Source organism: Protopterus annectens, chromosome 3.part1, assembly GCF_019279795.1.
Source record: "Protopterus annectens isolate FY-2018-M chromosome 3.part1, PAN1.0, whole genome shotgun sequence".
Classification (NCBI taxonomy): domain Eukaryota; kingdom Metazoa; phylum Chordata; order Ceratodontiformes; family Protopteridae; genus Protopterus; species Protopterus annectens.
In genome coordinates this window covers 177,279,069-177,306,808 of record NC_056732.1, presented here as the reverse complement: position 1 = coordinate 177,306,808, position 27,740 = coordinate 177,279,069, and the positions used below count along the sequence as shown (strand labels likewise).

Genomic DNA, 27,740 nt, shown 5'->3' with positions numbered 1-27,740 from the left:
CTAACCTCATTTGGGGTACACCATAAACGAAAAGAAATCTCATGTAGTACCCTGCCAACAAATTGTATTCCTGGGAGCAAGCTTGAACACAACTTCCCAGATGGCTTACCTCACGCCAGAGAAAGTTTTTTTTGACCGCCTACTTCAGACTACTGGCCACAAAGACCCAGCTGTCTGCAAGGAAAATCCTGCAAGCCCTGGGGTTCATGGCCTCTTGCATTCTACTAATTCCATATGCAAGACTGTATATGAGGAAACTACAATGGTATCTAAAAAGCCTATGGTGTCAACATTCACAGGACCTGGAGTCAATGATTCCTATCATTCCTTGTATAAAGACAGAGTTACTTTGGTGGGCAGAGGCTTGCTACCACAACAAGGGATGCCATTCATTCTACCCCCTGCCGCCTAAACCCTAACAACAGACGCATCAGACTATGCATGGGGGGCTCACTTGGCAGGGCAGTGCATTCAGGGCAAATGGAACCCGGGTCAGATGCACCTACATATCAATCAAAAAGGAGATGTTAGCTGTACAGAATTCACTGACAGCCTTCAAGGACCACATTCTTCCAGTACAATTATTGGTAAAGACAGACAACACCACTGTTATGTATGTGGTACATAAGCAAGCAGGGGGGAAACCATTTGTATCCTCTCTGCAGACTAGCCATGGCTCTGTGGAACACAGCCTTGAGCTACCAAGTGCACCTACAAGCTCAATTCCTGCCAGGCAAGCTAAATTCACTGGCAGACTACCTTAGCAGTAATCTCATGGGACCCACATGAGTGGAAACTGAAACCAAAGATATTCCACATTTTGAGAAACAAATGGGGGGACCCAGAGATAGACATGTTTGCCTCCCCTCAGAACTACCAATTGGACATATTCTGCACAAGGACTCCCGACAGCCAAGCTTGGAAAGTGTTTGCCCTGTCCTTCACCTGGGAAAGCCTCTCAGTTTATGCCTTTCCCCCTGTCCCTCTCCTCATGAAAGTTCTGCTAAGGATCAAACAAGAATAACCAAGGACAATACTGATTGCACCAGACTGGCCACGCCAACACTGGTGCACCCTCTTGCGCAGTAAGTCACTGCTGAATCCATGGCACCTGCCTCAGACCCCTTCCCTGCTTTCCCAGCAGGAAGGCCAGATTCTGCACCCCCAGCTTTAAACCCTGAACCTTGCAGCCTGGCTAATTCCCTGAGCTCTCCAGTAGCATCAGTCAGTAAGCAGGTGCTAGATGTCATTCTGGAGGCCAGGAGGCCTAGTGCTAGAAAATCCTATGCTGAAAAGTGGAAAAGATACCATTCCTGGAGCCAGACTCAAGGGATGGGCACAACAGTTCCCAGCTTACAGCATATTGTTCAATACTTAACAGAGATGATCAACAAGGGCCTTTCCTTCTCATCAATTAAAATTCATGCCTCAGCCATTTCAACACATTATAATACTGAGCCACCCCTTTTCTCTCCTCCCCTGCTGAAACAATTCCTCAGAGGGGCCAAAAATTTAAGACCACCCAGGAGAGCCCCTACTCCAACCTGGGACCTTAACTTTGTATTGGAAAACCTCATTCTACCTCCTTTTGATCCAGCTGCAACTGCAGAGTTGAAATTCCTTTCTTGGAAAACTGCTTTCCTTCTAGCCATCACATTAGCAAGAAGAGTGTCTGAACTTCAGGCCCTCATGGCAGTGGATCCCTTCATCATCTTCCATGCTGACAGGGTGTCCCTCAGGATCAATCCTTCCTTTATGCCCAAGGTGGTATCCAGTGTGGCCCTTAATCAGTCCATTCATTTGCCTACCTTTTTTCCTAACCCATAGAACAAAGGAAAACAAATGCTAAACTCTTTGGACGTGCACAGACAACTAAGATTTTATTTGGACAGGACTAAGCCACTCAGGAAAACTGAACAGCTGCTAGTTGCCTTGGAGGGGAAGTCCATTTTAAAGCAAACCATTGTGGATAGGCCATTGCATTCTTTTCTGCTATAAGCAACATGGAAAAATCTACCCCTCAGGGGATAAGATCACATTCCACCAGAGCTGCATCTACCTCTATAGCCTTTTTCAGAGGTGTCCCTACAAGGACATCCTAGCAGCTGCTACCTGGAGCTCTGTACATACCTTCACCAAGCATTACCACTTGCCTGTATTTTCTAAATCCACATCTGGTTTTGCCACTGCAGTCTTGCAGGGCTTAATAGCTGGTCCTAATGCTCTCTAATTTCCTCCTCCCTGCCTTAGCTTTGGGAAACTACCCAAATGTAATGACTGCAACAGTGAAACACGAAGAACGTAGTACAGTTGTGTACACTTACCATAAATGTAGATGTTCGTGTGTATTCACTCTTGCAGTCCTAGTTACTCTCCCTCCAGCCCCCTGACTTCTCTTGGCTATACGTTTCTTCTTGTTTAGTGTATTTCAGCTTTCTGGTGTATTTGCTTTTTGTTGAAAGTGTAATTTTTATATATGTATATGTATAATTGCTTCCCATTATGGGGGCACCTGACATCTGGGGCAAGAAAAACTGATGTAATGGCGTCAGCTGCATGCTTTATACCCTTGACTACCTGATGTCATGGAAGATGAGACAGCATCCAACGCAGGACCCAAGACTTTGATATTCAGGCCGACTGAGGGCTACCTGCAGGCAGATAACCCCAAATGTAATGACTGCAACAGTGAATACACTCTAACATCTACATTTATGGTAAGTGTACACAACTGTACTTTCTCTGCACTTCCCTTTGGCTTATCTGCTGCGCCCAGGGTATTCACAAAGTGTCTGGCTCCAGCCATTGCATACTGCCGGCAGAGAAATATTCAAATTTACCCATACTTGGATGATTGCCTGATTCAGATGAATAGTCAGGAATTGCTACTTCAGCACCTGGCATTTGTAAAGAGACTTCTGTCTTCTCTGGGGTACACCATCAATGAAAAGAAATCACATTTGGTGCCCAGCCAAAAGATTGTATTCCTGGGAGCAAGCTTGAACACAACTTCCCAGATGGCATTCCTTACTACAGAAAAGCAGGTTCATTTGACAAACTACTTCAAACTAATGGCCTCCAGGACCCAGCTATCTGCAAGAAAAATATTGCAAGCCCTAGGGTTCATGGCCTCATATATTCTACTAATTCCATATGCAAGACTGCATATAAGGAAACTTCCATAGTACTTGAAAAGTCTCTGGTGTCAACACTCGCAGGACTTGGAAACACTGATTCCTATCATTCCTTCTCTAAGTCCTTTGGTGGGCAGATGCTTGTAACCACAAGGAACTTCCTTTCACTCAACCCCTTGCCACCCAAACCCTGTCAACAGGAGCATCAGATTATGCATGGGGGGGCTCACATAGCAGAAAAAGGCATTCTAGACAAATGGAGTCCAGGACAAATTCACCTGCATATCAATCAAAAAGAAATGTTAGCTGTACCGAATGCTCTGACAGCTTTCAAATATGTTTTCCTTCAAGGACAACTCTTGATAAAGACAGACAACACCACAGCTATGTGGTACATAAACAAGCAGGGGGAACTCATTCCTACCCACTTTGCAGGTTAGTCATGGCCTTGTGGAACACAGCCTTGAGCAACCAAGTGCACCTGCAAGCTCATTTTCTGCCAAGCAAACAAAATACACTGGCAGACGACTTGAGCAGAAAGCTACTGGACCCACACGAGTGGAAACCGGAACCCAACTCATTCAAACTTCTAATCAACAGGTGGAGGACACCAGAGGTGGACCTCTTTGCCTCCTCCAAAATCATCAATTGAGCAAACTTTGCACCAGAAATCCCCACAACCAGGCATGGCAAGTGGATGCCCTATCCTTTACATGGAAAAACATCTCAATTTATGCCTTTCTCCCTCTGCCCCTTGTCTCAGAAGTACTACTTGAGGTCAAGCAGGACAGACCAAGGACAATCCTTATTGCACCAGACTTGCCACACCAGCACTGGTACCCACTCCTATGCAGTCTGACAGCAGTGCCACCCTGGCACCTACATCAGACCCCCTTCCTGCTGTCCCAGCAGGAGTGACAGATTTTGCATCATCAGCTGCAAACACTGAACCTTGCACCCTGGCTTGTTCCCTGAACACACCACCATCAACCCTCAGCAAACAGGTGCTGGACGTCATCCTTGAGGCCACAAGGCCTAGTACTAGGAAATCCTATTCAGATAAGTGGAAAATATATGTTCTTGGAACCAGTCTCTAGGAAAGGGCACAGCAGTACCCTCCTTACCTCAAATTCTAGATTACCTAGCAGAGCTGCTCCACAAAGGCCTTCCTTCTCATCAGTTAAGATTCATGCCTCAGCTATTTCAGCTCATTACAGTATGGAGCTACCTCTCTTTTCTCACCCTCTGATCAAACAGTTCCTGAAAGGAGCTCCCACCCCTGCCTAAGACTTTTTATTTGTACTAGAGAAGCTCACGCTTAGAGTTAATATTCCTCCCTTGGAAAACAGACAGGGTTCTCCATCTGGACTAACCCATCATTTATCCCCAAGGTGGTGTCTAGTGTGGCCTTTAACCAATACATCCATTTACCAACCTTTTTCCCTAATCCTCAGTATAAAGGGAAGAGGATCCTGCACTCCTTGGACATGCACAGACAGCTCAAGTTCTACCTTGACAGGACTAAGCCTTTCAGAAAGTCTGACCAGCTGCTAGTCAGCTTTGCTACAGGGGCAGAGGGCAAGGCCATGTCAAAGCAAACCATTTCAAAATGGATAGCACACTGCATCCATCTCTGCTACAAACACCATGGTTCGTAGGTAAGTACTAGGCTAGCTGCCCTTGTGGGCCAATATAAACTTACCAGTTTCCCTGTATGTGCTCAAAATAACCTGTTGCATTTTGTTATAGATTGGTCTTACCCCCGTCCTGTGGTCGCTACTTATATATTATCCCTAATGTGAATAACTGAGATAATACTATAGATGATTTTTGGGGACCCATACATGGGACAAAGCTGTAAGGAGTTGCATCTGTCCATTAGTACTACAGGGGACAGTACTAGGGTAAATAGTCTGTGTTGTTTCCATAGATACAACTTGAACTTGAAAATGAACAAGGATGAACTTTTTTCATGTCTTCGAGGAATCTCGTCCACTGCAGGTGTACCATCTACAAAATATACCTGTCTCTCTAAACCATTCTGTTGGTGTCACAGCAGAGGTTTAGATCCCTAGACTGAGTATTTCTGGTGGCATTTGATTTGCGGATGTGCAGTAAAATCCATCATTAGTGGGTCAGAAGATGCCTTCTATGCCAGACACAGGTCACTTCTTAGCAATCTGTGGGGTACCAAGTATAGCAACAGGGCTTTGTAAGGGTCCATGTAAGACATGCTGTTTAGGCCCAGTATCCTTTTAGTAAGGTATATCAGAGGGCATTCCAGTTGTTGGATGTGTCTGGACAGATGTACACCAAAGGGGTATTATTCTCAATGAGTGACCTAATGAGGGCTGAACAGCAGGGTTAGTTCTTAGGGGCATATTGTCAATGTCGTAGTTCCCTGGGGTAGATTACTTCCCAAAGGATATACTAATGTTTGGCATTTAGTTTCATGCTATGAATTTGATGCCAGTTGTCTATTTGAGACAAACTGTCCTGCAAGGATGGCTGTCATTTGGAGATTCAGTTACTGCTTCTAGCTTGCACTCATCTGTAGACTTAGCCAGAGCCCTTTGGTTTTGGCTTTTACTTCAGAAAAGTAGCTGCCACACTGGAGAGGTCCCAGCAGAGAACCCTGAGGGACTCCACTGGTGAGTGGTTTCTTTGTAGAAGTAACTTCCCTTGTTTTAATTATTTGCATCTTGTCTAAGTCAGTTGACAATCCATCGGGTGACATAGTGGTTTAGTCCCGGTTTGCTTGGCTTTTCTACTATGTCTGAGTGGGGAATTTTGTGAAAAGCTTTGGCTAAATGAAGGTATACGGTGTGCATTGTTTTGCCTTCATCCATAGCTTTGGTGACCTTTTAAAAAAAATCCACCAGGTTGAGTAAGCATGACCTGCCCTTGACAATGCAAACTGAGACTGGTCCGGTGTTTAGAGTTTCCCTGTGTCTTGATTGATTAATTCCTTGATAAATATTTCCATGATTTTGCATACGAGCCTGATCAGACTTATGGGTTTGTAATTTCCTGGGTCTGTGGAAGGTCTTCCCATTTTTAACTCGCACCACAGCAAATCCTTTCCCACCTGTCATCTAGCTCACTCTGCTAGGGCAGTGATGTCTTCACCGGCCTTCTACAAAGAGGTTGATGGCATAGCGAACCTGGAAACTGCCACCAAGGCTTCTGTGCATACTTTTCACTGAACACTACAGAATTGATGATGTGAACTGAAGTCATACATCAGCTGTACACTTCAAGGAAGGTACCTCGTGTGCCCCAGCCAGTCAGCAGTGAAAATCCATCAGTTTGGATTATTGCAACAGTGATCAATAGGACATCTACTGTTATGGTATGTTGTTACACAACTGTTACTTTCTTCAGAAAGCTAGGAGGTACAAGGCCAAAATTATGCTCATTGCCCCCTTTTGTCCCCAACAGGTTTTATTCCCATTTCTCTGCCTTATGTAATACATCTGCCCTGGGTATTGGACCTTCATCCAGACCTTCTACATCCACCCATCTGGTCAGCTTGACAAGAGACCTAAAAACCCTGAAATCAAATTGTGGCCAGGGATGCCATGCTGTCTTCCCCATTTATTCAAGTTTTATCCCCCTCACAAAAAACAAATACCAGAAAGGTTTACCTTAGCAAGTGGAAAATATTTTAACATGTACGCTTGCTGCAGAGGTTTAGACCATTTCCAATCTCTTCTTCTATCAGTATTGGAGAATTTGCTAGAATTTTTTCACAAAGGAGCCAGTTTTTCAAGTTTTAAAGTACTGTTAGCAGCCATTTCCAATTTTAATGTGACAGAATTGACTTTTATTGCTTCTCTGAAGATTTCCAAGGCCTTTTTAAAGGAACCCTTCTTTTAAGACCTCCAGTCATGGATCCAATTTCTTTCTTGGAAAATGCACTCTTTGGTGGCTGTTAGCTGTGCAAGAGGCTCTTGGAGTAGCAATCCTTTTCATGCAAACCTCCATATCAGCTTTTTCATAAATATTAAAGTATCTTTGAGAACAAATTCCCACTTCTTTCCAAAGGTGGCCTCTGAACCAAACTTTAATCAAAACATCAATTTACCAGTGTTTTTCTCAAAGTTATCAATCAGTGGGGAATATACCTTACATTTGCTAGACTTTATCTTCATCTCAGGTTGTATTTACACAAGACAAAACAAAGGATATCAGAATGTCTAATCAACTCTTCTTTGCCTTTTCAAAAGCTAAACTGGGTCAAGGAGTCTCAAAAGTAAAGTTCAGGTGGCTTTCCTGACTGTATTTTCTTCATTTGTAAAAAAAAATGGGACTGGCCTTGTATGTCAAACCAAAGGTTCGTACTTCCAGGGCAGAGGCTGCCTCCACTGTCTTAATGTGGGTAGGGTTCCCTTTGATGAGATTTGTGCTGCATCTGCATGGTCTAGTTCATAACTCTGTGCCACACTACAAGATGGACATACAATCTAGATCTGTTGCATCTTTTCGCTTCACCATTTTCAGGAATGTCCTTCCATGAAACCACCTGGGTTTTGGGTAGCCTGGGAATCTGTCCCAGTTATTGAATTAGATGATAAAGGCAACCGTCAGGCACCACATTTATGTACTTAAACCCTATATCTGTGTTTGGTTCAGCATCCCTTTCCCCATCTCCCATCGTAAGTTGTCATTTTCTGAGTCCTGGATGAATGAGCTGACCAGGACCTTGTCTATTAGACGAGCCTCTCTTGCTGTCTTTACTTATGTCCTGTTTGTCATGTAGGATTGTCAGCTAAACCTGTGCTATGCTTGCTAGTAGAGATGTCTAACTATAAGCAGGCAAATTTAATCTGAGGCAGTCTGGCGGCAAGCGGGAGTTATGGGTAAGGGGAGGAGTAAGAACGCTGGTTCCAAGCTTTTAAAAAAAACCGCTGAGGTCTGATTCAGTGGCCTAGTCATTGAACTGGATGAAAGAAGACAACACAGATCTAGCATTATGGTAAGTGCTTTATTTTTTTTGGAACATCTGTATGCCCCTCTTATACTGCACTTCTTCTCGTGCTAAGGGTGACATATTGTGTGCAAAGGAACCTAAAGCTTTGTAGACTGGATGTATGGCCTCCTTGGCAGGCTACATCTCATATTTTAATGGCTACTGCATCAGTGATCTGTTCAAACCCTAGGTAAGTTAACTACATTACTGTACTTTTTGTTGAAGGGCATGTGTCAACTTCATACAGGAATTGAAATGGAAGAGAGAGAATTGTGGACAGAGAGGTAGTTGAAAAAAAATGGGTTTTGTCTGTTGTGTAATGCTGTGTTGAAGGTGTTTAGAGCAACTGAACTAGTAATGTAATTTGTAAAATGTTTGTACCGTTTCTTTTTATACTAGGTGTATATAAGAGCTTACATCTAACCAGTGGTACACCTGCAGCACTTGTACATCAGTCACCGTCATCAGCAGGTTCTACCTTTTTACAACCCTCCAGCAACACACAGATTTCAAGTTCTCATAGTGCACTGAGCTATCATGGGACTGCTGGCAGCTCAACAACTCAAGTCTTAATTGGGAGCAATATTAGGTTAACTGTACCTTCTTCAGTTGCTGCTGTAAACTCAATCACAACACTCAATGCACGGCATATATCTAGGACTATAACTACGGTTCCTCCATCTACCTTAAAACTGGCTGCAGCAGCAAATTGTCAGGTGCCCAGGGTTCCAGTTACTTCCTCTGTGGATGTAGTACCAAGGTAAGATTACAGAAAGATGGTCTTAATTTGTCACGAGATGGACCTTGCATTAGTTTCATCACATTGCTTAACTCTCAGCTGCATGAAAAGCTTATTTGTCTTCGAGTAATTAATTCTGTAAAGAATCAAGGGTTTTGAATATTTTGTAAAGAATGACTAAGAAGTAAGGAGTAAAAAAGTTGCTGAAAAAGACTGTGGCATTTGTGAATTCATGTGCATGTATCCATCCTTCCACAACCCATTTTTCACATGGGATCAGGGTGTCATTTCAACAGTGACAATCATCTTGTGCCAAGGTCTACACCAGGTGGCTAGCCCTGCCGTGGTAGTTCTTCCACACACGCCCACACACTTATAACTATGGCCAATTTAGAATGTCCAGTTGACCTACTGCATGTCTTTGGAATGTGGGAAGAAACCAAAGCACCCAGAGGAACCCCATGCTAACATAAGGAGGACATGCAAATATTGCACAGAAGGTACCCCAGCTGAGAACTAAACCAGAAAACCTCTTTCTGTGAGGTGACAACATCTGCTGCATCACTGTGCCTGTGCAAGATATTCATGTCTGTATGTGTGTGCGCATATATATATATATATATATATATATATATATATATATATATATGAGCTTGTGCATGTGTACATATAATATGCATGTGTGTGTCTATATAATCAGTCTATTTTTATATGCACACACATTTTATATATATATATATATATATATATATATATATATATATATATATATATATATATATATATATAAAATGTGTGTATAAAATAGATTGATATACACACACACATGTATACATATATACATACATATACGCATGCACACTTCAACCAAACAGCAAGATCTCTTGTCTGTCATCACTCGGTATTTTGTTACTTCATGGTAGTTAATCCCATTTGGGGAGCTGAAAGGGTGTACTTTTTGACTTGATAGTGGAACCACCCCTGTCAGGAATGGCAGTGCAGAGCAAGCTACATGTTAATAGCATTATGTTATTGGAAGGCGCCAAGTTCTCTTTTATGTCTTGTGTTTTTTCACATTGGAATGTAGCATGCTAATTTTAAGTAGAGAAGTTTCAAAGGATCTATTATGTTTCTTTCCTTGTGCTGTAGTGTGACTGTTTCACCATTCCTTATGTTTTTTTCTTCTTTCAGTACAGTTTGTCTTGTTTTATGAAATACTGTTATAAAATAGTACTGTCTTTCCCCTCCCTTTATCTCTGCCTGCTGCCTTGCTAAGTCTGAATGAAACATGGTCTTGCTGTAATTCATGATTTTTCAGGGTCCAAGGTTGTGGCTGTTTTCAGTTGAGTCTTGATGTCGTATTTATAAAAATAGGAGGATATTTGGCTAGGACACAAAGGTTTTACTGATTTTTGATAAGTGCATTTGGATTTTTAACTTCTACATGAGTTAACAACAAATTATAGACATATGGGACCGTGATGTAACATGCCATCCAAAAGGCAGCATTTCAAGAGTATTGCATTCCTCTACTACTACATTATATTTGTCGTTAGGGGAATATGAACCCAGGTACCTTGTGTGGGGAATAGAATTCACAGCCATCTGAATGTTTTTCGTGTTTCACTGTTGCAGTCATTACAATTGGGTTATCCTGCTGGCAGGCTGCCCTCAGTCGGCCTGAATTCCAAAGTCTTGGACCGGCATCGGTTGCTGTCGCCTCTTCCCTCACGTCAGGGGTATAAAAGATGCAGCCGACGCCATTATCTTCAGTCTTTCTTGCCGCGCGATGCCCGAAGCAGAAGCAGTTCGCAAGTGCCGGTCGTCCGACTCCTGAGATTTTCGTGTTCGAATTTCAGATCCGAAGTCTTCATTAAAAGCTAAGTACCCCGTTGGGGAAACTTTTTTTTTGCTCCAGACCGATGTCAGAAAAAGTTAATAATTGTATTTCTTGTGGGAAGCAAATACCTCATAAGCACTTTCATTCTTACTGTATTCCTTGCCTAGGCCCTGACAACGACGTTTCTAGTTGTCGGTTTTGTGCTAGATTTAACCAACGCACTATTAAGCGTCGGTACGATTTTGCATTTCACTATTTTGGCAGAAGATTTAATTATACGATGCCGTTGGATAGCCACCCGACTACCGGAATTCATAAGAAACACAGAGAAAAAGAAAAGGACAGGCAACCGAGGTCCAAAACAGACGATTGAGGCTTCTTCTAAGCCAGTCGCCGGTTCTCAGTGAGGTGCCTTCACAGCCCCTGACGCCTGCTACCAACTCCCACGTGGAATCGACTGGACCACTGGAAACTCAAGGTATTGGACCCTCGGAGACTATCCCCTCAGATAGGTCCGGAGCCGCTGGGCAGGCATCAGCTTCTGAGGGTGTTTTCAGACCTACTCAGTTATACATTAAAACGACTTCAGCTTCAAAGGCAAAGACTAAAGCACCTTTAAAGACAAACAAGTACAACAGCCTCATGGACAGGCCTCCATGCCCATAAAACAGATACTCAAAATGGCCGAAGACTTAATTACTTTGATCAGGGGTTCCCATCCCCCTCCTGATAAAAGGCCTAGGCAAGAGACAGACTGAATCTTCAGATCAGGTTTCCATTTCTTCGTCTGATCAGGAGTACTCACATCTTCCCTATGAGGATTCTGATGCTGAAGAATCTATCCCTTCAACCTCTCCTCCTGAGGACTACTCTTTTTGGGGAAACCTTGCATACCATGAGGGAACATTTCCACTGGGAGAGCCATGATTTTTCAGAATCTAAGAAAAGGCTCTGAGACTTCCTTTTACTACCACAACACAGGCCCCTAGCTATTCCACCTGTGTTGGACATTGTGGATGATGTCTTTTCAGAGTCTAGTCTGACCCCTGACTCCTTACCTCCAGCTCCTGTTAAGCTGGACAGATACTACAGGGTTCCTGACTCTCATAAATTCCTTTTCAATAAAAACCGTACTGCTGACCCAGAAACTATCTCTCAAGGTCCCAAAGGGATCAAGGCTTCCACTGCTAAAAACCCTACCCCCTCTTACAGGGATTCTTGTGCACTGGACAGATGGGGAAAAAAGATTTACACTTCTGCTACCTTGGCTATAAGGGCTTTAGATTGCCAGTTTCATATGCTCAAATAGCAGTATATTATGTCACTGCTTAAACAGAAAATGTTGATAAATTCTGAATGTGCAGAAAACAAGGAAATGCAGGATTTATTGCGTGCAGCTGAACAAGTTGGAAAGCATACTTTGCAATGTGGTTTTGATTCTCTGGAGGCCTTCTGTAGGGCCGCTGTTACAGATTCTGTCATTAGGAGGCATGCTTGTTTAAAGGAACTAAATTTGCCTGATCTTGTCAAAGCCATATTATTAGATGCTCCATTACAGCATGACACCTTGTTTGGTGTTAAGGCAGAAGAAGTGTTAAAGAAAATGGAGGACAAAGCAAAATCTATGCAAACGGTCAAGGATTTCTTACAGGTACAGCCTCCAAGATTTAGCAGACACTGGCCAACAAAGAATTGGTCCTTTCCAGTGTCAGACAGGCCACAAAGGGGCAGATCCAGATGCCCTAGAGGCAGATCCCAGCCCCAAGGTTCATACAGGTCTAAACAATGGGGTGCTTCTACCTCCAAAAGTGGAGAAGACAAATCACATCCATTATCTTCTGGCAGCACCTTTATGGGGAAAACTAGCACTTTTTTCTCAAAATTGGCACATCATAACCCAGGACAAATGGGTCCTAGACAGTGTCACAAGGCTACAGGTTTCACTTCCATACCCTACCAAGGGCAAACAGTTGGCCAGACCTGCCAATACATCAATGGGCAGAGGCACAAAAACAAATCTCATCCCTCATGGAAATGGGGGCCATTCAATGAGTACCAGAGCAAGAGCAGGGAGAAGGATTTTATTCAAGACTGTTCTTGGTACCAAGAAAGGACAAGACCAATACTGGACATATCGTTACTAAACACATACTTGGATATACCAAAATTCAAAATGTTGACTCCACAGCAGCTTCTACCCATGCTGGGCAAGAAGGCTTGGCTTGTGACTTTAGACCTAAAAGAGGCATACCTGCATGTCCCAATCCGGCAAACATGTAGAAGATACCTCAGATTCAAAGCAGGCTCAATGCATTACCAATTCTCTGCACTACCCTTTGTCTTATCTACTGCGCCCAGGGTCTTTACAAAGTGTCTGGCACCAGTAATTGCATTCTGCAGACAAAGAGGAATACAAATATATCCTAACTTGGACGACTGCCTCATTCAAGCAGAGAACAAGGACATTCTACTACATCATCTGGTGTTTGTAAAGAGATTGCTAACAAGCCTAGGGTACACAGTCAACAAAAAGAAATCAAAACTAGTACCCTCTCAAGAGATAATATTCCTGGGTGCAAACTTAAATACAGCTGCCCAGATGGCTTACCTCACGCCAGACAAACAAAGGCAACTGACTACCTATTTCACAAAGTTGGCAACAAAGGCCCAGTTATCTGCAAGAAAAATTCTGCAGGCTTTGGGCTTCATGGCATCCTGCATTCTAATTCCATATGCAAGACTGCATATGAGGAAACTTCAGTGGTATCTAAAAAGTGTCTGGACTCAACATTGCCACAGCCTGGAAACAAGGATTACTCTCATTCCCTGCTTGCAACAAGAGTTTTGGTGGTGGGCAAAGGCTTGTCACCAGAACAAAGGGCAACCATTCACTTTACCCCCAGCCAGGCAGAGTCTAACGACGGATGCATCAGATTATGCCTGGGGGGCACACATGGCAGGAAGAGGCATTCAGGGCACCTGGTCCGCAAACCAAAAGCATCTACATATCAATCAAAAAGAGATGCTTGCTGTTCAAAATGCCCTGACAGCCTTCAAGGACCTACTTCATCCGGGACAACTACTGATAAAGACAGACAACACCACCGTCATGTGGTATTTAAACAAGCAGGGAAGCACTCATTCTTACCCCCTTTGCACACTAGCCATGACTTTGTGAGACACAGCATTGACTTACCAAGTACATCTGCAGGCACAATTCCTGCCAGGAAAGACAAATACTCTGGCAAACTAACTAAGCAGAAACCTCATGGATCCCCACGAGTGGAAATTGGATACGCAAGTCTTCAGCATGATAACAAGGAAATGGGGATGCCCGGATATAGGTCTATTTGCCTCTCCTCACAACTACCAACTAAAAAGATTCTGCACAAGGATTTATCACAGACAAGCATGGAAAGTGGACACCCTGTCTTTCAGCTGGAAAAACTTAGCAGTATATGCCTTCCCCTCCACTGCCTCTCCTCCCAAAGGTACTCCTAAAAGTCAGACAAGAGAAGCCATAGATGATACTGATTGCCTCAGACTGGCCCCGCCAGTACTGGTATCCAATCCTAAGGAAACTTGTCTCAATGCCCGGCTTGGACCTTACCTCATATACCTCATCTACTGTCTCAACAAAACAATCAGATCCTGCACAGCCAACTCAAGACCTTAAATCTGGAAGCATGGCGGATAATGTAGTCATACAAAATACACCTCTCACTAAAGCTGTGATGGATGTCATATTGGAGGCCAGAAGGCCTAGCACTAGAAAACCTTATACTGGAAAATGGAAGAGATTCTGTGCTTGGAACCAGACACAAGGAATTGACACAGCTGTACCAAATATCCCTCAGATTTTGCAATATTTAATTGAGATGCTGGACAAAGGCCTATCTTTTTCATCAATTAAAATTCATGCCTCTGCCATTTAGGCTCATTACAATACAGAGCCACCAATCTTTTCTCATTCTTTGTTACGACAGTACCTCAGAGGAGCCAAAAACTTAAGGCCTCCAAGGAGATCACCAATACCTGCATGGGACCTCAACTATGTCTTGGAAAAACTCACCCTGCCTCCTTTTGAGCCAGCCGCTACTGCGGATATAAAGTTCTTATCTTGGAAAACAGCTCTGCTCCTAGCAATAACTTCTGAAGACGAGTTTCAGAGCTACAGGCTCTCATGGCTGTGGAACCTTTTATCATTTTTTTATCCAGACAGGGTTTCTCTGAAGACAATCCCGACATTTATGCCTAAGGTAGTGTCCAGTGTGGCCCTTAACCAAGCTATTCATCTGCCAACCTTTTTATCCAAATCCACAGAACAAGGGGGAGAGAATTCTGCATTCTTTGGACATACACAGACAGCTTTGATTCTACTTGGACAGAACCAAAGTTTTCAAAAAGACAGCAATTACTAGTGGCATATGCTGCAGGATCACAGGGAAAGGCCATCTCAAAGCAGACTATTTCAAAGTGGATAGGCCACTGCATTCGTTCCTGCGATTCACAACATAACAAGCCAGTGTCTAAGGACATTAGGCCTTATTCAACCAGAGGAGCAGCCACTTCAGCAGCCTTCCTCAGAGGAGTACCAACCAAAGACATTTTAGAGGCTGCTACCTGGAGTTCAGTGCACACCTTTACAAGCACTATCATTTACCACTCTACTCTAAGTCCAGGGCAGGCTTTGCCACTGCAGTTCTGCAGGGCCTCATAGCCACCCCTAATGCTATTTAGCTCCAGCCTGCCAACCATAGCTTTGCGATTCAACCCAATTGTAATGACTGCAACACTGAAACACGAAGAACATAGTACAGTTGCGTACATTTACCATAAATGTAGATGTTCGAGTGTATTCATTGTTGCAGTCCAGGTTACCCACCCCCGCCATCCCCCTTACTTTTGCTGGAACTTATCTGTACTACTTTAATCTACACAACATATGTGGTGTATTTGCTTGTAGTTGAAGACAAAATATACTTTGGTGCATGTATGTTTTATTAACATATTTTTAGCCTATACTTTTGGGGGCACCTGACATCCGAGGCAAGAAAAACTGAAGAAAATGGCGTCTGCTGCATCTTTTATACCCCTGACGCTCTGACGTCAGGGAAGAGGCGACAGCAACCGACGCCGGACCAAGACTTTGGAATTCAGGCCGACTGAGGGCAGCCTGCCAGCAGGATAACCCAATTGTAATGACTGCAACAGTGAATACACTCGAACATCTGCATTTATGGTAAGTGTACACAACTGTACTTATTCCTGATATCAAAGGTGTGTGGGATACCTGCAGACCTACTGACTGCATGGTATTATTGGTTTTACTTGTGGCTTAGTGTGGTATTCTCTCTCGTCATTTTTTTCACCAGTTGCATGCATTTTCTTGACTCCTTAATGAAGATGTTGCAGAAGCACTTTTTTCCCTGTGTCTTGATGAATGAAACATTGTCATACTTGTCTTTTCTTTCTTTTCCTAGAGCAATGTTGAATTCAGAGCTATCCCAAAAATGACAGTCACTCTGTAGTATGTCATTACTATGTGCATGTCATGTTGACATACTATGTCATTACTGTGGTGTGGACAGCTTTGGTTAACCATTAATGGCATACCCGCATGGGGTCATCAGCCTGATCTCTGAATACTGCTAGTAGTTACACACACTTTAGAGTATCGAAAGAATGGTTTCTTAGGAGGAGCAGAGTACCACAGGAGTTGAATAGCAGAAGTTCACCATTTGATGACTGGTACATGCTAAATACGTTCGTGTTTCAGTCGGCCTGATTAACAAAGTCTTGGGTCCTGCGTCGGTTGCTGTCCCTTCTTCCATGACATCAGGTTGTCAGGGGTATAAAACATGCAGCCGACGCCATTACATCAGTCTTTCTTGCTGTGTGGTGCCCGAAGCAGAAGCAGTTTGCAAGTGCCGGTTGGCCGACTCCTGAAACTTTCATTTTCGAGTTTCAGAACCAAAGTCTTCAACTAAAAGCTAAGTACCCCGTTGGGGAAACTTTTTCTTGCTCCTTACCGATGTCAGTAAAAGTTAATAATTGCATTACCTGTGGGAAGCAAATACCTCATAAGGATTTTCATTTGTACTGTATTCCTTGCCTAGGCCCTGATCACAACATAACTTGTTGTCGGTTTTGTGCTAGATTTAATCAACGCACTATTAAGCGTCTGTATATTTTTGCTTCTAAATATTTTGGTTCACGATTTAACTATCCAGAAATGTCATCAGTTAGCAATCAGACTACCGGAATACCTAAAAAAAAAAAAACGCAAAGAAAAAGACAGAGACAGGCCGTCAAGGACAAAACTGACTACGCTTCTCCTAAACCAGTCGCTAGTTCGCCGGTACTCAGTGAGGTGCTTTCGCAGCCCCTGATGCCAGCTACTTTTGATTCGCAGGCCTCTACTGAGACCCATTCAAAGTCTGGTATGCCGAGAGATGCTTTAAGTATTGAACCCATGGATGTTTCTACCTTGGATAGGTCCGGAGCCGCTGTGCAGGCACCGGCTTCTGAGGGTGTTTTCTGGCCTAAAGATTTGTATATTAAATGGACGCCATCTTCAAAACTAAGGCCAAAATCTACTTCTATGTTTAAAAAACCGACGCTTGGGCCACGTGTACAGGCCCCTATGCCTAAAAAAACAAGTGATCAAAATGTCTGAAGACTTAATTACCCTGATCAGGGGTAGCCCAACCCCCTCCTTCTAAGAGGCCAAGGCAAGACATGGATTATGAATCTTCTGAACAGGATTCTATTTCTTCTGACTCTTCTAATGAACAGGATTTGTCTTTCCCTACTTATGAGGACTGATGCAGAAGAGTCCATTCCTTCTGCTTCTCCCCCTGAGGATTTTTCTTTTGGGGAACCTTTACATACTTTAAGAGAACATTTCCGCTGGGAAAGTCAGGATTTCTCTGAATCTAAAAAGAGACTTAAGGATTTCCTTCTTCTTCCTCAGTATAGACCTTTGGCTATTCCTCCTGATGTTCGTGTTACACTGCTGCAGTCATTACACTTGGGTTATCCTGCCGTCAGGCGGTCCCGCAGTTGGCCAGAGTTCCAAAGTCTTGGTCTGGCGTCAGTTGCTGTCTCCTCCTCTCTGACGTCAGTGCGACAGGGGTATATAAGATGCAGCCGACACCATTTTCTTCAGTCTTTCTTGCCGCGCGGTGCCCGAAGCAGTTAGCAAGTGCCTGTCGGCCGACTCCTGAGTTTTCATTCCAAATCCAGAACCGAAGTCTTCTAAAAAAGCTAAGTACTCCTTTGGGGAAACTTATTTTTGCCTCAGACCGATGTCAGTAAAAGTTAATAATTGTATTTCTTGAGGGAAGCAAATACCTCATAAGGATTTCCACTCCTATTGTATTCCATGCCTAGGCCCTGACCACGATCTCACTGGTTGTCGGTTTTGTGCTAGATTTAATAAGCGCACTATTAAACGTTGGATCTGAAGTAGGATGTTCATTTGTCAGCAACCTGTGGGTTACGGATCCGATATCGGGTCCGAGCCGGCAACTTGTTTCAAGCTAATGGATCCGAGCTCCTAGCTCCTCCCTTCACCCATAATCCCCTGCTAACCCTCCATGACCTCAGATCTAGTTTGCCGCGCTTGTGGATGGCTGGATCCTTTTGAGCTAGTCAGCTAAGTGAAAATTTTACTACTTGTATCTGTACTTTTCCTGTCAGAAATTTTTTTATTTTACCTAAAATTAATCAAGTAAAAGTGTGCAAGTGTTAGGCTCCTTATTATTTGTTCTTTAATTAGTTACCCCTCCCTTCGCTGGTGAGTATGTGTTGCGTTTCTTTTGGGGCCTGTGTGTGTGTGTAGTTGTTTTTTCTTAAAAAAAAAAAAAATTGGCTAGGCCCCAAAAGCCATATTTTCCAAATGTACTGAGTGTGGCCATAAGCTCTCCCCGGCTGATGGCCACACTCGGTGCGTTCGGTGCCTTGGGGTTGAACACCTTACCTCAGGCTGTACCATCTGTGCAGGGTTCAACCCCAGGGCACTGAAAGAGCGGAGGTCGAAGTTGGTCCTGGCGGGACTTTTACCACCGGACTCTGCTTCGGCCTCTGCTACCTCTGCTGCTCCCGTGGCTCCACCACAGCCACCACAGCCTGTGGTCGCTGCCACTCCTGCCCCCCTGCCTCCATCCGGGGCTCAAACTCCCACTAAAGTGTCGGAGGACAGGGAGGCCAGGAGGGAGAAACGGAGGGAGAAGCACCACAAGTGGCGGGCCGAGACCTCCGTTTCTGCCCCGCCAGCTAAGCAGGCTTCTCCCTCCACTGCTTCTAGGTCTCCTCCTCCTCAGCTCCGATCCCCTTGTTTCTCCCCGGGGCCCGAGGAGGAGACCCGATCTCCGTCGAGGTCATCGAGGCGGCATTCCAGGCCTGCCTCGGTGGCCTCTTCGAGATCTACTTTCAGTTTATCCGATGCAGACTTGGACCGGATGATGCGAAGATTCATCCAGGCCCAGCTGCAGATGGGAGTGCTCTTGCCCCCCCCCCCTCCGGGGGGGGGAGCTCGACATCCTTTTTCCACCTTATTGCTCCTTCTCCGACCCGCTATCCGGGTTCGGAGCCGAGCAGTGTTGGAGCCGGGGGTGGGTCGGCACCGACAGTACTTGGTCCTTCGGATCCGACCCTGCCCTCGAGCCTGTCGGATCCGACCTCTCGGAGCCGTGGTCCGAGCTTCGGATCCGGGGGATTCAGTGTGCCTTCGGCTCCGTCCAGGTCAGAGCCCACTGGTCCCTCGGATCAGACGGTCTTGGCGCCGGCTCCGATCCCTTCATCGGATCCGAGTGGGAGCCGACTTTCGGATCCATTAGAGAGTGGCTCTCCCTCGGCCTTCGATGTTGTGGAGCGGGCTCTGTTGAGAGCATCCGGACCCCCGGTCCTTGCATCGGCTCCTCCCTGCACTCCCTCTCTGCTGAGCCAGGCTTCCATCTCCTGGCCAAAGGGACAGCCTGCTTCAATGTCACAGATGGTTCCATTTGAACAAGATGTTGCTGGCGAGGCCTCCTCGGACAGTCCCCCCGAGGAAGCTCCCCGTAAGCATAAGTGCAAAAGGAGGCACGTGGACTCCCCTGAGTCCTTAACCGAGGACACGGACTTGGAGGAAGGGGAAGGCTTCCCAAGATTGCCCCCTGAGGATGTCTCCTTTGGAGACATCATGGAGATGCTGAGAATCAGAGGTGGGTGGTCTGCCCCCAAGTCTTCCTCTGACGAGTCCGTGTTTCTGGAGGCATTAGAGGCAGGCCCGTCTACCTCTTGGGTGTCCCCTCCGGCCGACCCCCTGGTGGACTTCATTTCTACCAGGGCGTGGAAGGACACCGTGGAGCCAATACCGAAATGCCTGGATAGGATTCTTAGGCCCCCTTCAGACCGATCACATTGGGGTAAGGGGCCCCCCGTAGATGCCATGTTGACGGCGGCAGCCACAAAGAGGGAATTGGCTCAGGAGAACCCCTCAGTCCATCCACCGAGCAGAGAGTCCCGTTTGATGGACCGCTTAGGGAAGCGAGTCTTTAGTTCAGCGACCTTCTCGGTAAGGTCTCTGAACTATATGGCACATGTCATCAGGATGATGCAGCGGGATCTTATCAAAGAATAAGCTGCATCCCCCCCTGAGTCCATGTCTGAGGATGACAAACAATTGTACTCCACCCGAATGGCCACTCTGAGATCGATTTCAAACACCTCTATGCGGCTATTGTCCCACGCCACAGAGGGAGCCGCTAGGGCTAGCGGAGCAGGCCTAGTCATGAGACGTCAGGCCTGGCTCCGTCATTGCGATTTTGCGGAGCCCTTTAAAGCGTCCTTCGCGAATACCCCTTTCGATGGTTCTGCCCTATTTGGCAAAACAGTTCGTGAGACACTTGTCCAGAGCGAGAAGGATGGGAAGACGCCTGCCATCAGAGTCCGCTTCTCTGCTCCCCAGAGGTCGTTTTCGAGGAACCAAAAGGGTCAGAAGAAGATGTGGTTCCGAAAATCACATTCCCAACCAGCTCCGGACAACCAGTCCTACCGTGGCAGAGGTGGACAGGGAGGACGCCGCCCCAGGGGCAGAGGGGCTCCGAGAAACTTTGGGTCCAGAGCGGCCAGCGCATCAGCCCTGACGGGTTGCCCGGCTGCTCCACTCTGGAGGCAGTCGGGGGGCGCTTCTCGAAAACACCTAGCGGCATGGGAGTCCATCACGACAGACTGCTGGGTGCTTCGCATTATATCCAGAGGGTACAAAATACCAATACTCCATGTCCCCAAATCCAAGAACCTCCCCGATGTACCACCCGATCAGAGGGAGGCCGCAGCTGCAGAAATTCAGCAGCTGCTAAGAAAAAGAGCCTTCCAGCCCGTCCCCCAAGACCATCTCAGATTAGGGTTCTACTCCAGGTTCTTTTTGGTGCCAAAAAAGATGGGGGACTTGAGACCGATCCTAGACCTTTCCTGCTTGAACCTGTCAGTAACCAAGGAAAAATTCTGGATGGTCACTCTTCAATCTATTCTCCCCCTTTTGAGGGAGAACGATTGGATGTGCTCTATAGACCTCAAGGATGCGTACTACCACATTTTAATGGGCAAACGATCCAGGAGGTTCCTTCGCTTCCGGCTGGGGGCCAATCACTACCAGTTCAGGGTCCTTCCCTTTGGCCTCACCACAGCCCCCAGGGTGTTCAACAAGGTATTAGCAGTGATTGCGGCCCACGTGAGACTCCAGGGAATACAGGTCTTTCCGTACCTGGACGACTGGCTCCTGACCGTACCAACAAGGCATCTACTTTGCTCAGCCAGAGACTTCTTTCTCCATCTAGCCCCACAGTTAGGCATTACTATCAACGTCGGCAAATCTCTACTGGCTCCAACGCAGGTCATAGAATTCATAGGTGCCAGAATAGACACCAGAGATTTGCGAGCCTTCCTAACTTCCGAGAGAATCCAGAACTTACAACTTCATGTGCGGGCTATCCTCCATTCAGAGGCTTCACCAGCGGAATTGTTCCTGAGGGCACTAGGCTCCATGGCGGCAGCGATTACGCTCCTTCCATGCGCCCGTTTGAACATGCGGGTACTGCAATGGACTCTGCTAGTGCAATGGTCCTTTCTATCCCTTCCTCTCCACCATCCCATTGCTGTCAGCAAGGCTTGCAGGAGGATGCTACTATGGTGGCTCCAAGCCTTGAACTTCCATACGGGCCGTCCCTTCTGCACCTCTCCCCCTCTAGCCACGGTGACCACGGATGCTTCCCGCTTCGAGTGGAGGGGGCATTATTCAGGCAGGACAGTCCAAGGCACGTGGAACGATACAGAGACCTCCCTGCATATCAACGTTCTGGAGATGAGAGCAGTGCTGTTGGCGTTGCAAGCACTTCAGGGCTTCCTCCCCACAGGAACGATTGCAATTCAGTCGGACAACATGTCGGTGGTCTGGTATATCAACAAACAGGGGGGAACCAGATCTTACCCTCTATGCCGCGAAGCCATGAGAGTGTGGGAATGGGCGATCTCCACCAACCGCTTTCTGATTGCAACGCACATTCCGGGGAGGACCAACATCCTAGCAGACAAGCTCAGCCGCACCCTTCTTACCCCTGCATTTAGTGGTCTCTCAATCCACTAGTAGCGAAGCAGATATTCGCAACATGGGGGCAACCCTGCTGCGATCTTTTTGCATCTCCATCAAACACCAAATGCGACAATTTCTCTGGTGCATGCTTGGCCACCCCGGTCTACTCTATGCCTATCCTCCTCTACCACTAATGATACAACTCTTACAGAAAGCCTCGCGGTTGGGGAGCAAGGTGATTCTCATTGCCTCATTCTGGCCTCGGCAAATTTGGTTCCCTTACCTGTGGTCTCACCTTGTGAATCACTCTTGGATTCTAGATCCCACTCTGGATCTCATCTCCCATCCGTCGAACTTAGCAACTCCAAACCTGGACAATCTGAAACTGACAGCTTGGTTGCTCCAGTTCCACTCCTAGTTAGGACTCCCGGTATCTCTTCACCAGTCAAAGCCATCCTCGTGGCAGCGCATAAGCCCTCCACGAGGAAAGTGTACCACAGTAAATGGAAACGTTTTTCCATCTGGGCGGAGCATCACGATCTAGATCCCTTTACGGCTCCTCTTCCATCCATATTGGACTTCCTAACTGAACTCTTTCAGGAAGGCGCTAGTTCAACTGTCAAAGTGCAATTGACAGCCATATCACATTACCATGTGGGACATGATACAGGGCCCTTGATGTCGGCCAAGTTGTGTAAAACCTTTCTCAAGGGCACCTTTTTACTTAGACCCCCTGTAAAGGAAGCCATGCCCCCCTGGAATCTTACATTAGTTCTTCAAGCCTTGACTGCTCCACCCTTTGAACCCGCTGCTTCAGTAGATCTCAAATTCTTGTCATGGAAAACAGCATTCCTTGTTGCCATCACTTCAGCGAAAAGAGTGTCGGAGCTTCAAGCTCTCTCTGTGAAGCCTCCTTACCTGATCTTTCACCCAGATAGAGTGTACCTCAGGATCAATCCCTCCTTTCTTCCTAAGATAGCATCAGAAACCAACATAAATCAATCCATAAATTTACCGGTTTTCTTCCCTAAATATCAGAATAAGGGAGAATACAAGCTGCACTCATTAGATGTTCATAGGCAGCTTCGCTTTTATACTCATAGGACAGCTGGCCGTAGACAATCCGACCAGCTGTTTGTTTCCTTTGCCAAATTTAACTTGGGGAAAGCTATCTCTAAAGTGTCTTTATCTCGCTGGATTTCCCAATGTATCCTACTGGTATATCAACCCTCGGGTAGACCCGCACCAGAAGGAGTTCGTGCTCATTCCACCCACTCCATTTCTACCTCTGCGGCCTTCAAATCTAGAGTTCCATTGGATGATATTTGTTCTGCAGCCACTTGGGCTTCATCTCATACCTTTATTAACCACTACAAACTAGACGTGCTTTCTAGAGGGAGAGCATCCTTTGGCTCTGCGGTGCTTCGTAATATCCTTCCATGATGGCCACCCAAGGTGCAGGTAGCTGGGGACTCTGTCCCACAGGTTGCTGACAAATGAACATCCTACTTCAGATTTAGAAGTTATGTACTCACCATAATGTTCCATCTGAGTAGGTAGTTCATTTGTCTGCAACCATCCCCCCCTCCTTCCCCCTGACCTTCTTCGGATCTACTAGTAGTTAGATATCCTTTTGTTGGATATATATTGAGGGGCAAACTCGATCTGAGGTCATGGAGGGTTAGCAGGGGATTATGGGTGAAGGGAGGAGCTAGGAGCTCGGATCCATTAGCTTGAAACAAGTTGCCGGCTCGGATCCGATATCGGATCCGTAACCCACAGGTTGCAGGCAAATGAACTACCTACTCAGATGGAACGTTATGGTGAGTACATAACTTCTAATTTGATTTTGCCCGACATTATTTTGGTAGAAAATTCAATTACATCATGCCGTCGGAAATTCCGACGACCGCAATGCATAAAAAGCGCAAGGACAAGGACAGGCTTCCGAGGCCTCTTCTAGGCAGGTCGCCGGTTCTCCGGTTTTCAGCGAGGCACCTACGCGCAGCCCCTGACGACCGCTTCAGACTCCCACATGGAGCTGGCTGGGCCTTCGGACGCACTACGTCTTCAGCTTACCGATCCTAAACCTATAGAGGGAATCGAAGTAGCTGAGCAATCCACAGTTACAGAGGGTGTTTTCAGACCTACCCAGTTAACCATTAAAACCCTCTGTTAAGTCTAAGCCCCCCTTAAAAGCAAAGAAACACACAACTCTCTCCAGGACAGGCTTCCATGCCTAAGAAACAAATGCTGAAAATGGCCGAGGACCTAATCACCCTGATCAGGGGGTCCCATCCCACTCCGGATAAAAGGCCCAGACAGGATGCAGACTATGAATCTTCTGACCAGTTGTCCATTTCCTCAGACTCTTCCTCGGACCTAGGATATTCTTTACCCCCTTATGAGGATTCTGATGCTGAGGAATCAATTCCATCTGCCTCTCCGCCTGAGGATTACTCCTTTGGGGAGACCTTACATACCATGAGGGAGCATTTCCAGTGGGAAGGTCAGGATTACTCAGAATCCAAGAAAAGGCTCAGAGACTTCCTCGTATTGCCTCAACACAGACCCCTTGCTATCCCGCCAGTTTTAGACATTGTGGATGATGTGTACATTGAATCCAGTTTGAACCCTGACTCCTTACCCACAGCCCCAGTTAAACCTGATAGATATTACAGAGTCCCTGACTCTCACAAATTTCTGTACAAAAGCCCTGTTGCTGACCCTGAAACTATTTCTCAGGGACCCAAAGGGATTAAGACCTCATCAGCAAAAAACCCAGTTCCCTCTGACAGAGATTCCAGAGCTTTAGACAGATGGGGAAAGAAGATATATACGTCTACAACTTTAGCAATGAGAGCCTTGAATTGCCAGTTTCACATGCTAAAATATCAGCAATTTTTGATGTCTCATTTGAAGCAAAAGATGCATCCAGATTCAGATCCTCCTAACTTGAAAGAAATGCAGGATTTATTGCATGCTGCTGAACAAGTGGAAAAGCATACTTTGCAATGTGGGTTTGACTCCTTAGAGGCCTCCTGTAGAGCAGCAGTTACAGGCTCTGTCATTAGAAGGCATGCTTGGTTAAAAGAACATACATTACCAGATCATGTTAAGGTCAAATTATTGGATGCACCATTGCAGTGGGATATGCTGTTTGGAGTTAAGGCAGAGGAGGTATTAAAGAAGATGTAGGATAACGTAAATCTATGCAAACGGTGAAAGATTTCTTACAGGTTCAGCCTCCTCATTTTAGCAGAAATTGGCCAACAAAGAATTGGTCCTTTCCAGTCAACAGACAAATCTCAAAGGGGCAGATACAGACTTCCAAGAGGTAGAGGTCAGACACAAGGTCCTTACAGGCCTCAATGGGGTACACCAGGCCAGAAAGGAGAAGACAGGCCTCAACCTTATAAGAAACAGACTCAATGACTTTCCACTACAGCTGCCAAACAGTTCTCTCTTGGCAGCCCCCTTAGGAGGAAAACTGACACTTTTCTATCACAACTGGCATTGCATCACCAAAGACGAATGGGTTCTCAACATTGTATTTCAAGGTTACAGGTTCCATTTTTACACCCTACCAAGGCTAAAAGGAATGCCAAATCTGCCACCAAATCAATGGGTAGAGGCTCAAAAGCAAGTTACAGCACTCATGGACATGAGAGCTATTCAAAAGGTACCACCACAGGAACAAGGACAAGGATTTTACTCAAGACTCTTTCTGGTTCCCAGAAAGGACAAGGCCTGGAGACCCATTCTGGACCTTTCTACATTAAACACTTTCAAGATGTTGACACTACAGCAGCTTCTTCCCATGCTGGGCAAGAAAGCTTGCCTCGTGACGTTGGACCTCAGAGGCATACCTGCATGTCCCTGTCAGACAAAACTGCAGAAGATACCTCAGATTTCTAGCTGGTTCAATGCACTATCAATTCTCTGCACTGCCCTTTGGTTTATCTACTGCGCCCAGGGTCTTCACAAAGTGCCTGGCACCAGTAATTGCATTTTGCAGGCAAAAAGAAATTAAAATTTATCCATACCTGGACGACTGCCTGATTCAAGCAGAGAGCAAGGACATTTTACTACAGCATCTGGCATACGTAAAAAAGTTATTAAGTTGCCTGGGGTACACAGTAAACAAAAAGAAATCAAAACTAGTGCCCTCACAACAAATAATATTCCTGGGTGCCAGCTTGAACACAGCGGCCCAGATGGGACTATCTCACGCCAGACAAACAAGGACAACTGACTCAATATTTTCAATTAATGGCAACAAAGACCCAACTCCCTGCAAGAAAAATTCTGCAAGCCTTGGGCTTCATGGCATCTTGCATACTGCTAATTCCATATGCCAGACTGCATTTGAGGAAACTACAACGGTACCTAAAGAGCGTATGGTCTCAACACTGTCAAAGTTTGGAAACAGTTATACCACTCATTCCTTGCCTACAACAGGAGTTTCGATGGTGGGCACAAGCTTTTCACCTCACCAAGGGGGCAGCCTTTCACTCAACCCACAGGCAGGCAAACACTGACAACAGATGCATCGGATTATGCCTGGGGAGCACACATGGTAGGAAAATGTATCCAGGGCGATTGGCACACAGAGCAAAGACATCTCCACATCAATCAAAAAGAGATGCTAGCTTTACAAAATGCTATTATAGCTTTCAAGGACCTATTGCATCCAGGACAATTACTACTAAAGACAGAAATCACCACAGTTATGTGGCACATAAGCAAGGGGGCACACACTCCTACCCCCTCTGCAGACAAGCTATGACCTTGTGGAACACAGCTATAAACTACCAAGTTCATCTGCAAGCACAATTCCTGCCAGGAGAGAAAAACACACTGGCAGACGACCTAAGCAGAAACATTATGGACCCACACGAATGGGAACTGAATCCCCAAATATTCAGAATGATAACACAAAAATGGTGGAACCCGGACATAGATCTGTTTGCTTCCCCAAAGAACTGCCAATTACAGAAATTCTGCACAAGGAGCTACCATCCAAGCACGGAAAGTGGATGCCCTCTCATTCAGCTGGAAATACGCTTTCCCTCCTTTACCTCTCCTCCCAAAGGTACTCATAAAAGCCAGGCAGGAAGAGCCAAAAATTATACTGATTGCACCAGACTGGCCACGCCAGCACTGGTACCCAATCTTAAAGAACTTAGCACAAGAACCACCCTGGATTTTGCCTCAAATCCCAGAGTTGCTGACACAACACAACAATCAGATACTTCACAGCCAGCTAAAGACCTTAAACCTAGCTGCATGGAAAATTCCGTAGTCAAGCAAGCAATGCCGGTCTCCAAAGCTGTTATGGATGTCATTCTGCAGGCCAGAAGGCCTAGCACCAGGAAAGCATACTCGGATAAATGGAAGAGATTCTGTGCCTGGAACCAAGCACACAGCCTTGACCCTCTTATCCCAAACATTCCTCAGATACTGCAGTACTTAAC

The 27,740-nt window shown here is 45.8% G+C and overlaps 1 protein-coding gene across 5 annotated transcripts in view; it reads left to right on the top strand.

The window, feature by feature from the left end:
• Positions 1–27,740, top strand: part of EPC1 (enhancer of polycomb homolog 1) — a 1,950,735-nt gene that overhangs the window by 1,829,314 nt on the left and 93,681 nt on the right. For all 5 annotated transcript variants that reach the window (XM_044066705.1, XM_044066704.1, XM_044066707.1 and 2 more), the window contains one exon: positions 8,506–8,866. In XM_044066705.1, coding sequence (XP_043922640.1) covers positions 8,506–8,866 — 361 coding nt within the window. The remainder of the gene's footprint in view (positions 1–8,505; positions 8,867–27,740) is intronic.